This window comes from Aythya marila (genome assembly GCF_965140915.1).
Source record: "Aythya marila genome assembly, chromosome: 17".
NCBI classification, from domain to species: domain Eukaryota; kingdom Metazoa; phylum Chordata; class Aves; order Anseriformes; family Anatidae; genus Aythya; species Aythya marila.
The window spans coordinates 8,684,282-8,701,113 of record NC_139058.1 but is presented as its reverse complement, the minus strand read 5'-3'; the positions used below and the strand labels follow the sequence as shown (position 1 = coordinate 8,701,113).

Below are 16,832 nucleotides of genomic sequence, written 5' to 3'. Positions count from 1 at the left end.
CATTGTCATTTATGGACTAATTTCAGGTAGGATCAGCTGAAGCAGTTGACTTTCGTGATTAAAAGTCTAATCTGTATCAAGACACTTCTACTGGAAACAGTAAAATATCTTTTTATAGTTAAAGAGAAGAAAGCTGCCATTTATGTTATTATTATTATTATTATTATTATTATTTTTAAAAAAGGGCAATATTCTAGCATTATTAAGATGACTCTAAAATTAACTACTCTAAAAGGTTACGAGAAATATTCAAACAAACCAAGAACAAGATGCGATATTAGATAGTGTCTTTTCCGGGCCTTCTGTTACAGACACTATGACAACTGGTTCTTTTAAGACAACTCCCAGCCATATGAAGTCACACACCATTTTTCCCTTAACCTAAGAAACATAACCTGAAAATCTCAAGACAATATTAAAACATTTTTGGAGTTTTTGAAGTTATTAATGATCATTTCTTCATTCAAAAGACTCTTGCATATCACAAAAATTCTCATACTGAGAGGTAAAGAAGTTTCTCAGAGCTAACAGGCTAAAGTAGAAGCAGCTAGCTAGATTCCATGCACTATATTCAAATAAAATTAAGCAAACCAACAATATATGTACTTCATAATGCTTTAAGAGATCTTGACAAGAACAACACCGTCTCAAGTAGGCTTCTTAATCTAACAATCAACTGCAAAAAGTAAGGAAACATATGATATGATACTAACCAATAAAGAGTTATAGAAGCATGTATACAATGAATGCTAAACAGCAATGGTCTGTGAAACTCATCAGGCTCCTGAAATCTTTTTGATATAAGATAAATAAGTGTCTGATATAGGTGATGGTGTTGATTTACATGTACATCGATATCTATAAAATACCCATCATCTTGTCCCATGACACCTTGATTAATAGGACAGAATAATACAAAGTCAACACAAATTAAGCTACTTAACAACTGCTGCAGATTTCAAAGCATCATTTATAATGTGAGAATTCAAGGTAGGTTAAGTACACTGTCTTAGAAATATATCAGGAAGGAAGTGACAGCCATTCATAAAAATGCTTAATAGCACAAGGACAACTTGGGGAAAACAGAAGTCTGCAGATGACAAATTCAAAGAAATAGCAGTTTGGGATTGGAGTGCTTTGCAGTTTAGGAAGCAAAAGGATAAAGATGACAAAGGTAGAAAGGTGAACAGATCAATTCAAGGTAAATATAAGGCATTTTTGATTGAAGACAGTAGAGTTATGTTGTGTTTTTTGTTTTGTTTTTAAACCAAAGTGAGTGGTAGGCTCTCTATCTAGACCAAAGAACAAAAAATAAATAAATAAAAAATTCCTCAAGTGCCAAGCTATAGCCATGCTTGTGAACCTGAAGCAAAAATATATAATGCAAGATAGCCTGAAGGGCCACATGAAAACAGAAGTCAAGCTAGGTGGTCCCTTCTGAGCTTTTTATCTATTGTAATTAATGATATAGATAGGTATTTGGTGAATAGTAAGTAGATTTCTTCATGAGAAGCAGCCACCTCCCATCCAAAGTCATCTTACTTCAGAGCTTGCAGTTTTAATCTCTCTTATTCCATTTTCACAGGGCAAAGGAAATGTATTGTATATTCTAGATGCTTTATCAAAGCCATTAACCTGAAAATAATTTGGATTTTTCTTGTGAAAGGCAAGGACAACCCACACGCACAGATGCACACATTGAACACATCCCCTTAATGCATCTATACTTTAGGAAGTTTAGCCCCCATCTTTGCTCCCTGTTAAAGCAGTCTACCTTTTTCAACTCTACAAGGCTTTGCTGACTCCAAAAAGGCAAGAAAGGACTCACTGATTTTGTAGATTCCAGAGACCCTGAAGATAGGGTGTCTCGGCTGCCCCGACTCTTGGAACTGAGATGAGGTGAAGATGAAGGTGAGTCATCAATATAGGGCATCATATCATGATGTCGCCTCTGTTCTTCAGCACGGTCTGCGTCGTACGCATAGCTAGGTGGTGTGCCACTGAACGAAGCATCTGTAAAACATAGGAGAAAAATCAGTCTGGTCAGAGTCAAGCTGGACAGGAGATGGGGAGACAGGCTGGTCAACCACGGCACTGCCAGCCTCCCACCTATGATGATTACTTATCAGTAAATCCACAGTCAGTGATAGTTAAATACAGACCTAGTGGAGGTGTAAATTTAATTAAACATCTGTTGTCACCAAACATTCAATCATTTGAAGTCCTAAAAGACAAAGTCCTTTCTAATATCTAATACTGGTGTTCATTAAATTGCAGTTCTTTTCCCCAAGTTCTACTTCAAAAGCATTAGTAGAATTAAATCCTTTTGCAGGCTCCATAAAAATTATGTAGGTTTAGGAATGCAGTGGGTTAGGGTAACCAACTTTTTTTTTTCTGTGGAACAAGAACAGATGATGCCCCTGCCGGTTTAGCAATCATACGTAATACATAGCTCAAAAGAGGAATGGCTGGACTTGATGATTTTGAATATCTTTTCCAATCTAGATGATTCAATGGTTCTATGACTCTATAACTCTTTTCAGACCTCTCAGAAAAAGAGGACTAGGAAAGAAAGGTCTTGCGTGTCAAGTGAACCGGCCTGCTGCCAAAAATAAAATCTTAAGAGGCCCTCTTCTATTGCCTGCTGCTCCTCCTCAATTTGGAGACTAATTCCTTAAACCAACAACCACTCTGCCCTCCACTCCCCCCCACCCCACCCCACCCCACCCCACCCCACCCCAACCAACCAAACAAGAAATTGACGGTGCTATGAAGAGCCAAATTAACCATTATTGCATCAGACACCAATGAACTACTGAAGGAAAGATGAGTATCTTTGGTAGGGGCATACTGAGACTGTTTCTACAAAAAATCTGTATTAAGGACACACAGAGAACAGAACAGCTCCCTCTACCATAAATTAGAAAGGTCTTTTACTTCTCTGCACAAATACACACAGAAGAGGTAATTTTGCTTTCTGCACAGGGGCACAGCAGCACTTGAATCTCGCCCAAGGGAAGCTGGAGACAACCTTCGAGGGGCCTGCTGCTGGTACCATGCACATGAAGCACTTACACCCAGCAGTGCCCAGAAGTGGTGCGCAGTAACAGTTATGCCATTTTGTGTTCTTGTGACCCATATTTGTGACCCATGCACGGTTCCTCTGCCTCTTTCAGTTACAAGTCACAAAACATCACTCTTCCCCCAAAACTGGAAAATAATTACAGCAGATAAACTAGATACACTTTTATTGTAGCAGGCAAGTCTTACAGAAGACAAAGCCACAAACTAAGATTTTTATATTTTTTTTTTTTTAACTTTTTTTTTTTTAGTCTTGAGTCTAAAATTTTGTATTAATTTCACACTGGAACACAATTTTTACTTGTAGAATATTTTCACAAATATCTAGGTTCTGCAAAACTAATAAGCAGCAGCTGCCAAGCATACTAATAATCCTGTTATACATCACTAAGGCAGGGTGGAGGAGTAACATTTTAGAGCCCACTTTCCTCCCTCACAGCAAACTCAGTTACAGCATGACTCATTCCAGTAAAGGATGTGAACTTTGTGTGGAACAGAATAAAACTTGATCCATGTGGCTTATTCAGGAGGGAGAGCTGGTCGAGGGAATTTATGCAAACAATATACTGAAAACCCAACAATAAAGTCACTGTAGAAGCAAGCCTCTGTCTCAACTTCTACCAAATACCACCCAGCTAAATTACAGCTGTATATGAGGCCTTCAGGCTGCTGAATGCCCATGGCAATATTATTTTAACAAACTCAATGAGCTTTGTGTCACCCACTGCCTCATGGTATTACCTTGTGCTCAAGCTCTCAGAGTTTCTCAGAAGACTTTTAGATTGTGCAAGACCACAGGAATGGTGAAGGTAGGGAGAGGGGAAAAAAAAGAAAAAAAAAAAAAGAAAAAAGTGGCACATGTTCTCTGGAATGGACTTTTATTGAGATGTTAGAGGCTTTCCGGAGTTTCTCAACTGTTTGAAATATACCCTGTTAAGTTGTTTGGGTAAATGGAGGCTTGCAAGGGAGTTGCTGAATAGGATAGTCAGGATAATCAGTCACAAATAAAAAAATATTAAATATTTTTAGATATCCTGAAGTTGGATAATGCCTACAAACCTGCAAGCCAACCAGATCTCATTCTTGAATTGTCAAGAGCCCTTTGGCTAAAAGAATACCGAAGACAGCATGGCCCTTGCCTTGCGCTACCCAAACAGGCGCCAAGTAACAACACCCTGTTGCTGTGCAGAAATTAAGGCAGGAATATTTCTTTCCACTCCCAGTGTTCACTTTCTAATTTTATAGTTTGCTCCATTTCTGTTAATGGGAGAGTGAACTAAATCTAAAACATTAGCAGAAAAGATTGGAGTGAATCATAGTATTTTCACTTTCTTCACTTTCCCCTGCTAAGAAGTAGGCTTCATACTTCTTGCATAATACATTCTTCTTTCTACTGCACAGGGAAACCTTTACCTGAAAGGGAAGGAAAGGGAAGGTTGGAAGACTTGAGTTTGAAAGAATAAATTTATTCCTAGCTTTACAACAAGATCCAGTCTACCTTTGAAGCATTCACTTTGTCTTCCTACCTATAAAAATGAAAATAAGACATCTCAACAGGGAGTAAGGAGTGTCAATCCATCAGTGTCACCGACTGCCAAGAGATCCATGCCGAGAAAGCTCCAAATACAATTTAAGACTTTAATACTGTATCCTCCACACATTAAAAAGCTTAGAAGCAGTTATAATCCTTCTTTCTATTATTGCTGCATACAGCACTGAAATCCACCTATGGAGATTTTAATTATCTCTGAGGCAGACAGACTTTCTTGCTTTTATTCCACCATTTATTCCAACAGAAGCAAAGTATTACGGCAGCCAGATACACTACGCAAGTCCTAATACAAGTAACAGAGGTAGACTTGCATCCCTCTGATTAGAGACCACTGTTGCTAGGGAAACGAGGTTATTCAGCTCTCCTAAACCCAGCACAATGCTGCGCAGGCTGTTCAGGCTCTACCTGGAAGCAAAAACACTGCTGCAAAGAGGCTGGAGCCAGAAGCTCACCCAACACTCCCAGCTGCGCTGGGTGCTGCTCTTGGAGGTGGCCGGTGGAGACAGTAGCTAGAGGAAGATGAAACGCAGGTATGACAGGTAGTTGCTGACAGGGGACAACTAAGGAAAAAGGGTAGGGATATGAGGATGCTGGGCTCAAATGAGAGAGCACTAGAAGGAAATAATGAGGACGGATGCCACTTGGGGTCTCTGCTCAGTTCAGTGAGCAGAGGAGGGAGCAGAAGCAAGATAAGCCATTACAGACGGGGAGCAAAGCACCAGCGCTGCTCTGCACGCTGGGACCTGACTTAGCAACATGGCCATTTAACCCGACAAGGCTTAACCCACAGAGCTTATCCTCTGATAGCCAACGGGCAAGAAATGCTCACGCTTCTCTCACCTGGCCAACTGGATCCTCTCCTCTATCAGCAACTTGTAAGAGATCCCATCCCATAAAGAAGAGTAGCAGCTGTAACTCCAGTGTCAAGAGGGCTCATTTCTGTAAGAGAAGCTATTTCTACCACTGGCCCTCCAACGATCCCTCACAGTACCCTCCTGCACCAGCACAACCTTCAGATGAAATGAATTATTTGGGACTACAAAGGCTCTACATCAATTTTGCAAGCACTGCTAAAAAACCTCAAGCATTTACCTTTTGGTTCTGATGGCAATAGCTTCCTTGGCCTTGCTCTGCTCCAGCTTTTATACGCCTGTCCCACTAACCCCCCTCTTCTCTTACTGCTTCCATCCTCTCACCTCTCTTTATGTCAGTATGGTTTGCTGTAATTCAACATTCCTGTCCTCCATTTTCCTGTTCTTCCCCTTCTTCTAAGCTGCTCCCTTCCTTCACTGCATCAAAATTCACCTGGAGGGGGAGAATCTAACAAATCTGCAGTTAGACACAAATTGCTGCACTCAGTGACCGCACAGCAGGACCATTCCCTTGTCCTATTGCCTACACTCCTCCTGCTGTGTGTCACATTCATTCTTTGGGAGTATGAGATCAAGTTAGAGATCTACCTTGCAAGCAGAAAGGAAAAAATAAATTAACTTCTAAGTTAAAAAGACAGATTAGCTGCATCTAATCCACAGCCATGCAATGGTTTAAGTGTGTCATACTTTTGCAGCATCACAGCATCCGTAGCTGCTTGAAAGGCTTAACAGCAGCACACAGAAGTGCTTCCAAGCTAGCTGTGCTCCAGTTAATCTCACTAAGAGAGAGGTGAAGCCGCAGTAGCGCAGACCTGCCTGCCTAAGTAAATACCTAGCATCCTGAAGGGGGTGGAGGAGTTGCACCTCATGCCAAAACCCCACATCACTGTGGCTTCATTGTAAGTGGTATCAAGACTAGCACAAGTTTGCAGAGTCTATACTCACTCCAAAAACATTCCCTCAGTTGCAGAACTGAAGAGAGCTAAGGCAGTTTGCATGCTCTGCCCGTGCATTTCCATGCCAGGGAATGTGTAAGGCCACAGTTTGACACTGCATTGTCTTGGCAGCAAGAAAGGTCTAAGGTTTCCACCATCAAGCCATAAACCACAGCATGACCCTTTGCCTCTTATCCCCTCAGCTGTGCAGCCCCACAAATGGCTGTGGTCCAGATAAAGAACTCAGCCAGCTCAAAGAAAAATATCTTGGGCAATTCCCTTCTAAGCTGGATCAGCACTCTGATCTAGTTCATGGCACAGAAATCCCAACTGCAAGGCTACAGGCATGGTAGCTACTGAGTAGGCATACTTGAAGCTTGTATGGCTTTATGTAGTGCAGCTGAAAACGATGTATTAGCAAAGCACTGCTTCGGTTTCCTTTAGGCAGAAGTTCAGTCAGTTCCTGGATTTTAGACCTGATTGGTTTGGGGACAAATTGCCAGCATTTAACACTTTTCTTTCTCTCTTTTTTTTTTTTTTTTCTTTTTTTTGTTAAATGCAACTTTTTCATAACTTTTCACTCACGGATATACCTTGCTGTTCTTAGCTCCAGTTTTTACATACCACCATTTGCTTGGTGATAAGCAATGCAGGTTCATGTAATCGTATTTCTTAGTGCTGGCCAGGCTGCTTGGAGAAGGATCAGGGATTCAGTCCCAGCACTGAGCACATGCAGAAGTACATCTGTGTGGATGGGCTGTGAATGCAGTTGCCTAGGGAATACAGCAGCACTCTCTAAAGAAACGATCGAAAACTGAGCATTTTGCTTATTTTCCTGATACCTTCTGAGTTATTTTCAAAACCAGGATGTAGTGCACTTGTACACTTTTGTGCAAAACTGAGATCCAGAAACAATAATTAATACTGCCTACCTATAGCAGGAGCTTGTCCTAGAGCACAGGTCAGGTACGGATAAAAATAAATGCTCCATTTTCCATGTCATATCCCTATGGTTTTATTCTTCTCAGACTGATGAGGCAAAGGCTCTCTTAGGACACTGAACAGATTCAGAACAAACTTTCTGCTTACACAGAACAGAGACACAGAGCTGGAAGACAGCACACCTGCATATAAAGAGGTCTAGTGGAACCCGAAGCCCCCAGTCAAATATAAAACCAAGCTCATTTAGCAACCAACCAACCAAAAAAGCATTATTATTTTGCAAATCCTTTCTTCAGTATTAGATGAGCATGAAAACAGAGAGGAAATATAACAAAAGCTAGCTCCAAGCCTGCCTTATGGCCTCAAGCATTAGTCCTCTCTTGAGCAGATGAAGACTGTCCAACTTTCTGTGCTAACTGATAGACTCCTATCATGTGCCACAGGAAAAAAAAAAATAAACACCATCCACAGAGGTGGATCTTCCTTCAGCGGTGGCTGAACAACCTGTTAGGGAACACAGGTTGCAGAAGTAGAATCGTGGTGAAACACACATAGAACAGAGCCCACCCACAGGAAACGCCCATCAATACCCAGATGAGACCAAGCTAAATGAGTACTTCATACAACAGAGCCAAGCTGGAGCTTCCCATCTGCAGGCAGACATGAAATGGGCTCTGAAAGCAAGCTGGATGTTGGTAACTTGCAGTGAAATGTTCTTCTGGGAATAGGATAGAAAAGAGGAAAAGAGGTTTCTAAATACAAGCTGGACCCTGAAATGACAACTTCAGCTTATACCACAACCAAAAAAGGAGTGCTGTGAACCCAAAAACTGGGCAGATTTTCCTCAAATCACATTATTAATTTCAGGTTTGTATCCTCCTCTCTCCTGTTGTAATAAACCATCTTTCTGTAGAAACAACTATCTGCCACATGTAAAGTTTTACCCGAGCCCTCATTTTCTTTTAAGGATAATGGTGTGCATGTGTGTGTGTATGCATGTAGAGATTGAAAACTGCATCAATGAAAATTGTATTTTTGAAGTGGAAGACAAATAAAGCAATATTGAAGCAGCAAGACAGCTGGTGGCTCTCTCTCAACCCTCCCTCCCCAGGGGATCTCAGGCTATAGACTTTAACCAGCCCCCAAGAAACTTATGCCTTTACTACCACAGTCAAGCTTTATCCTTATAGCAGACAGTGCCCTTAAGTCATTAGAAGATGAATTAACTCCAGTCCACTTTTAATCTTTTAGGTGTGTCAAAATGTGTCAAACCCAGATCATTAAATGTCTACAAAAGAAGACCAGAGATGTGTAAGCTGCCTGTATACATGTATTCTAGGAGCAGTTCATGCAGAGTCTAGAGGAGAGGACAGTTTGTGGCCCCCTGTTACTTAGACGTTCTGTTTGTTGCATTTTGCTCTGATTGGAATTTTCCTGGAGACAGATTTAACATCCACACAGATCCAGGCAGACTGAGGTTTCATGATGCAACCATGAGCCGCAAGCTGGGAATACTGAGTTTTGATCAGTTTTGATCAAACTGAAACACCAGGAGGGAAGCTGTACTGGGTTTGGCTGGGATGTTAACTTTCCTTGCAGCAGCCCACACAGTGCTGTGCTCTGCGCTTGTAGCTAGCACAGCAGTGTTATCACACCAGTGTTGTGTCTACTGCTGAGCAGTGCTGGCACAGCATCAGGACTCTCTCTAACCCTCCTAGGGGGTGGGAAAAAAAGTGAGAAGGGAGACATCATGAGGGCAGCTGACCTAAACCAATGAAAGGGATATTCCATACCATGTCGTGTCACACTCAGCAATAAAAGGTAGAAACAGGAAGAAGAGGGGAGGAGTGGGCTCTCATTGTGAAAATGTCGGTCCTCCTCCTGAACACTGGCTACATATGTTGAGGCCCTGCTTCAAGGACATGGTCAAGCATAACTCATTTGTGGGAAGTAGAGAGTAATTTCTTTCCTCTGCACTTCCACATACTTTACTTGTTTTGTTTTTTTCCCCTTCCCCCTCCGTTTTCCCCTTTCCCCTTTTTCCTTTAGTTAATTGGTTTAGTTAATAATAATATTTCCTTAATAATAATAATAATAATTATTATTATTATTTTCCCTTTAATTAAATTATCCTTACCTCAACCCATGAGTTGTTCTTTACCTTTCTTCTTCTCCTCATCTAAGGAGGGGGAGTGAGAGAGCAGTTGTGTTTAGCTGCCTAGCATGGTAAAACCACCACAGAAGCATAATCATCACACACCATAAACTGGACAGAGGAGCCCATCAGATGACAACGGCTGTGATTTGGAGGAAAACAGGCTACATGTTTTGAAGATGTGGCCTTTCAAATACAGGGTGTCTCCATAGCAATTTGTAAGCTTTGGGATACACTACAAATGTGCTGTGTGTAACTAACATTGGAAAAGAAAGTTACCCACAGTTACTGCAGAAGGCAAGACTTGAACACTTCTTGCTGACTCTGCTTATGACCTAGTGGCTGCTACATGCTCCCCAGGGCACTTAAGGATTTATTCACTATCACTTAAAGCCCTAAATATCAGTCAGTAAACATGTATGTATCAATGAGATCTACATTCAGCATCACTGGCTGCAAATATGCTGCCAAGAGCAGAAGACAAATTCTCATCCGAACTATACTGTATTCCATTTGAGGACGAGTGTGAGAACACTTAATTCACAGGGCAGGCCACGGCCCAAAACAATGAAATTCCTGATGCCTTTTTTTTCTTTTCTTACTGTTTCTCCTAAATGCTTAGCAGTAAGTCATATGGCACAATATAACACCCTATAACATGGATGAATACCTCTTAGACTCCTGCCTTGGAGACAGCACAAAGTGAATCTGTTTCCATCCAGGGTCTACATCTCCAGATTCCTCTCCTGTTCTGTGTTGTCCCAGGCAGGCTGGAAACGTTTCCATGTTCAGTTCATGTTGGCAGTCAGGCCACTAGATGTTCTTGGCAAAGCAAGTCCCAGAGCAAACTGGAATGCCTTCCCAGTTTTTCTTTTCCATTCCTTACTCAGGATTGTGTACAAAATTTAGCTGCTTTGATTCACTGCATGCTTAACAGGCCGAAAATAAATTCTAGGTCTAGTCCTTCAGAATTAAAGCCTTTTTTCACTATGAAAATACAAGAACGGGTAGATATATCCGCAAGCACACACAGGTTTGCATGAAAGGCACCAGAAAATTTAGCACTGACTCGATCAGAAGTGCAAGCTGACTACACTGGAGAAAAGGTTTCCATGCAAAATAAGGTAAAAAGGGAAAGCAGGACAAAATAAACAAGAACAACCCACACATGGCTATAACAAGAAGAGCCAAGAAATCAGACTAGTTCCCAACAAAAGCTGGAGCTGCATTAGAAGAGGTAAAGTTTTTAGGATCCAGTCAGTTTCCCCTTTCTTTGTAGGCTCCTATCCACATCTTCCCCATTGTCCCATAACAGACCTGTTTGCAGGGAGCACAGCAAACCACAGCAGGAGCTGGCCAGACTAAAAATAACTGGAGAAGAGCATTATTTTGTAACACAGAGCAGCTCCTTATTCCATTTCACTGATCGTCTCCACAAAATGCATCAGCATAAACTGAGCAGAGAGGCGGGATGGAACAAATGCGACTGTTCAGGTCAGCACTACTGCTGTGCTCAAACTACAGCCTTGGTTTCCTTGCTAAAAAAGAAATCTAGTAACAAAGCCTAAAAGAAAACTGCATGTACTAACTCCATCGGCAGGGCTGCTTCTCCCTCACCTACCAGGGTGCTGTTGTTTGTCTTGTGAATGTTGTGAATGGGTGAAAATTCAATTGAGCAATGATCAACATACTATTTACTATTATGTTCTCGAGGTTGTTTCAGAATTTTGCAACCACTTCAAACAACGTTTGGCAACAGGACACTAGAGAGAAGTAGAAGGGATTACATGTAGAAAATTAATAGAAGCAAAATGGACCTAATTGTCACGGCGTGGTCTGTTAGCAAAACACACACACACACAATGTATATATTCCATTTCCTGTATTTACCTAGAGCAGACCAAAAGTCCTGCTGTGCAGAGAGGAAAGCGCCTGTTAAAACAAGGGTTTAACTGAAGTGACAGGTTTGGGAGAAGGAAAGGGAGGACCAAGCCTAGGCAGCAGGGGATATTTAAAGACTATTAAAAAAAAAGCAATAAACGTGCCTGATAAGAATATCTGTCTGTGTCCAGATCTTCATCCTCTCTCAGGATGAGCTGCTTTCATTTTTTTTTCATATTGCTTTGTTTTCCCACTAGTGCAGCATGGACACTGAGAAGCCAATAAAGCTGGCTGCTATTTTCCTGTTTACACTGTAAATCATGGACATCTTTCTTGTTACACTGTAAAATACATCGAGAGAGATTGATTTACCATCTTGGCCTGGAACAAGCAACCCAAGCTTCCTAGGCAGATGGCTCTGCCTACACCACTAACAACCTTTTCTGAACACAGCTGCTGCCCAAGCTCAGTGTCTTCCTGTCATCTGGCTGGAGAAAACAACAGTTTTGGTGTAGTTCATAACCACAGCAAGATAGTTACTTCTTGTTTTTGTTTTTTAAAGGGTGCTGAAGGTGAAACACAGCTCCCCAGCACCGTTAATAAATACCATCTTTTCCCCACCTCTTTTTCTTTGAACCTACCAGGTAAGATGAAGGTAGTTGGGGTCACACATCAAGGTTCATTCTGGGCTATTATATTATATTCTCCCCTGACATACCATACCATCTTTTCTCCCAAACTGCCTGTTGTTGCTTTATTTTTCTCCAGAATCTGCTTTTAGAAGGGAAATTCTCCTCTATGAACAAATTTAGAAAAACATGATTCAAGTGCAAGCAGCACAGCAGTGCCAGTCAAAGCTCTCAGTGAAGCCAAAGAGCAGATGAGAGGAAGGACCTCTTAGTCCGAGCCTGTGGTTCCCTCCATCAAACACCAACAATGCTGTTTTACACTTCAGCGTCACTGACTGGTTCATGGCTCTTCACATTTTAAAATACGGCAGGATAAGAGGGAGCTTATTTTGATAACACAGATGTGTTACACCACCACTTCATCAAGTCCCACCACTTCCCCAGCATGAAGGAGCCGACAAGTACCAAGATTGTGAAGCCACGCCAAGGGGAAGTGCCACCGAACGCCACTGAACTTGACCCAAAGGGAAATAGGACCACACCGGTCCCAACTCAGGTGCACCAACCTCTGTGGATGACAGTCTCCCCAACAACTTCCTTCTGCATGCAGAGTGGTACCCACAAAGCAGAGCTCCTGCTTGGACAGTAGCTCCCAAAGCAAATGACCAGAGGTCCTCTCACCCAGCAAGTCACAAAGTAGTTCCACAAGGCAACTTTGAACCAAGGACTGAGCTCTTGTGGCTCCCTGTAGTTAACACGGGGAGCTGCTGGAGGTTTCAGAGGCACACAGACCCGGGCAGGATCAGAGCCCAGCTGCTGGGACAGACAGCTGCAACCGCCACATATGCACTTCTCCAAGGGCACCCAAGCTGTAATTCACATCAGCTAGTGCAGAAGAGGGCAGAGCAGAAGAGGAACTTGCCTGTGAAAGAGGGTTTTGGGCTGTATCCCACCATCCCCGCTTTCCTGCACAAGGCCTTATCTTTCCCTAGTGGTGATGGAAGCTTGTTAGGAAAACACTGGACACAATACACACAAAAAGCACTAAATACATACATCAAGTGTACATATACACCACAACAGAAGGTAGATGAGGTGTCCCAACTATCTAGGCTGTCCTAAAACAGGCTGAACCCATGAGATCCACACCAGACTCCTGCTGAGCAGTCTGCATACCAGGGTAGAGTTTAAAAGGTTAGCCAGTGCAGCATGGATGCTCACATACAGAGCAGACACAGCCAGTGAAATGCTTGCTCCTCTTAATACTTTCATTTCCAAATTCCATTGCTTAATGAAAAGGTAGAGAGCAGCTGAGTAGTCAGTCACAGAATCTCAGAAAGGCTTGGGTTGGAAGGGACCCCAAAGACCACCTAGTGCCAACCCCCTGCCATGGGCAGGGATGCCACCACTAGGTCAGGTTGCTCAGGGCCTCGTCCAACCTGATCACCTTGAGCACTTCCAGGGATGGAGCAGCCACAGCTTCCCTGGGCAGCCTGTTTCAGTACTTCACCACCCTCTGAGAGAAGGATTTCCTCCTAACATCTAATCTAAATCTGCCTTCTTTTAGTTTAAAAGCACTCTACTTTGTCAGTGTAAAAAGTTACTCTCTATCTTTTTCCTTTTTTTTTTTTTTTTTTTTTTTTAAGCCCCCTCTAAGTATTGAAAGCTGTATATGTACTTAGTACTGAGCATCTACAGGGCCACCTATAGCTACAAAGATAAAAACCTCAAAATTAGGCAAAATCTAAAGTTTTCAAGCCATCGACACAGGGGTTCAACAAGTCTTTTGTATGATACAAGAGAACTGAACTTTGTGCATAAGTGCATTGCAAAAACACACATATTTCTCTGGTGTGTGGTCTAGATGCTGGGATAATAGAAACTTAAATGATTCTTTGGCCTCAGTCTACTGAAGTTAAAAGAGGTGGGAAAATATAAATTCAATTTCTGTTGCACTGGAAGGTGGTTTTACCCCACCTACTTTCAAACAACTGACTTAGCAATGGTGTCACCCTAAACTCCTCATATAGCCCAGAGGTATTCAGACAAAGATGTTAGATAGGATAAATTGCTTACAAGGATGATCCTTCGTTCTTGTAAACAGAAGAAATTGTCAGTTATGCACTCCCCATCAGAGGGAAAGGATCCAGGCCACGGTTTCTGTCTTGACCAAACCATTCTGGTGTGGAAGATTAGCCAGACACAGATACTTCCTCGGAGCTAAGTTGTACATACAGCTAGTCTTTGTGCCAGTAGCAGAGCACACACCCAGAAGCATGGCTGCACTCCTCCATGCAGCACAGCTGCGGCTCCTGGCTGCTCTGAAGCTTCGCTGCCTCCTATCTTCGCTCCTTTTAAAAGGAAATGTGTTTGTTTATTTTAATCACTTGTCTTTCATATCATGTTTGTAGGCAAACATTTTGAGTGAAAACATCAGAGCAAAACCTAACCCTCTTTAAATGGAGCAAATGTACAACCAGAAGCAAGTAAAACACAACAGGGAAAAATAAAGCAACACTTGTACATCAGCACTATATTTAGATACTGCTTTACTAGGACTTTTACAGAAACTTGGAAGACATGTTGTGTTGATGCTTGGTCCAGCCTTAAAAAGCTTCAAGCAATTTCACACAGCCCTGAAATAGAAGTTCTGACGTTTTAGACTGCGAGCTGCACAAAACAGACACTGTTCAACAGCACAGTAACTGTTTTCTACACAGCTTCTGCACACATCTACGTTCCCTGGATTAATTCTTCAGTATTATTTTCAGCAGCATTTTTAAACAGCAACTACGCTGCCTGACAGACTTTGCACTTTGATAGGTTTGAGATAACTCAGGAATTAATGGGACAAGACAAGACTCCTGTCAATAGTACTATAGCAGAAAAACAGAAATACTACTTTTAAGTCTCTGTGTGGGACTGAGGTGCCAAACTTGGGATTTGCCTGCATGAAGTGGGAAGCTGATCCCTGCCTCCAGAGTTGGGTTTGCCCAAAATGGAAAACAAAATAAAAACAAAACTAGTGAACAAAAAACCAAAATGTTTAACATGAGATTTACTTTACTTCCTCATAATGGTGCATACCACAGTCCAGATTTAATATAGTTCCTGCAACGCACCCACCCAGCAGCATGGGCATACAGCTTGATTACAAAAGCTTCATGTGGCAGCAGAAATCCTGCTCAGAACATCTCTACCACAAAACCACCACCACCACCTTCCAGTCTCCTATTCTGTCTCAAATAGGAATTTCTGATCCAAAACAAACAAACAAACACATTAAAAATAGGAAGGAAAAAAAAAGGTATCTTGGGAAAGTGAACTAAAAGGGGAGTACTGGCACAGAACATGGTCTTGGCTTTTTGGTACCACACTGGTGCCTCATAAACCCAAGTAATTCATGAAAATAAAGATTTAGACCCTAGCTACTTCTGCAAATTTTAGTCAAGATCCCTGGCTGAAAAGCTTTCAATCAAAGCAGCGTAGGTCATAAAACCAGCAGGTGTTAAAGATATACAGAAAAGGACAGCACGTAGCAACGGAGGAAACCGTTCACAAAAACCAGACGGCAAACATCCTCGGGCACTTTCTTCCTCTTAATGATCACAACCGTTTAAGTTGTTAGTTTCACATCAGCAACGCAGGGCTCGTGGACCACAAGTGGCTAGACACAGAAGGAACTACAGGAAGTGAAACGTGCCTCTTCTGTCCTAAAATAAAAATGGGCTGGAGCTCAGTACCAACTGATCATTTCATAAAGGGCAAGCTGTCTTTTAGCAGCAGCCTGCTAGGGATGAAAAATGATGGAATAGCCTCATTTTTATTTATGGGTTTGTTTTTAACAGATGGGGATGAGAGGAGAAAAGAAACAAAACAAGCGTAATTCATCCTCTTTACATATTAGTGCAGCATGTAACCACCAAAAAAAGCTTGTGCAGACTTCATAAACACCCACACCAGTGACCCACGTGCACTAATGGGTCTTAATAGGAGGCTGTCATGAAGCTGGAAGCACAATTCAGGGAGCAATGGGAGAATTTCCTAGGTGAAGCCAGCATTCCCTTGTGCCCTCCATCTGCCTTTCAGAGATGAAAGTACTCAGTCCTCAGTTTCATGTCAAGCAGATGTGGTTTCTTGCCTTTGGTTAGGATGCCCCTGTTCAATAGGAGCATGAGGAGCCACACGGTGCCCACCTCTATCACAAGATGAGGTACACTTTCTCCTCTGCCTATGACTAGCAGCAGATGTTGGCAAATAGGAGGGGAACAAGAAGAGAAAAAAAGAGGTACAGCTGACCCTTGTCATAGGGTATGACGATTCTGTGATTCTAGTGTAGCCGCATGATAGCCTAGACATCGCATAAAGTGGATATGAACAAAAGGACTCGGTTCCTTAGGCACTACAAGTGAGTACAGGGCCTTCCAACAGCCAGGTCTCTCTTCCCAAGTCTGAAGTCACGCACACCCACTATTCTGCCACAAAGAAGCAGAAAGGGCCACAGGAGCAAAGGTGGTGAGAATCTGAGGACCTGGAGCACTCACGTAAGGGACACTGTACCACAAAGTACTGCTGCTATTGTTGTTCCTTGGTTATAAGGACTAGAGCCCACCACGAGCCTCCTTTCCATGGCCGCCTCGATTTCACAGGGAAGGACGAGCGCTGACAGGTCCCTAGAGAACAGGAGCCACCACTCCTGTTCTGTGACTGCTTCTTGGAAACCAGGTTCCCCATGGGACCTGGCAAAAGGCCAAGGTGAAACACAAAATTTAGTAACAGCAGGAT

The 16,832-nt window shown here is 42.3% G+C and overlaps 1 protein-coding gene across 2 annotated transcripts in view; it reads right to left on the bottom strand.

Annotated features, from left to right (window-relative positions):
- The window catches only part of BCR (BCR activator of RhoGEF and GTPase), a 103,684-nt gene that overhangs the window by 53,979 nt on the left and 32,873 nt on the right, over positions 1 to 16,832 (bottom strand). For both annotated transcript variants that reach the window (XM_082774179.1, XM_082774178.1), the window contains exon 3: positions 1,829 to 2,013. In XM_082774179.1, coding sequence (XP_082630305.1) covers positions 1,829 to 2,013 — 185 coding nt within the window. The remainder of the gene's footprint in view (positions 1 to 1,828; positions 2,014 to 16,832) is intronic.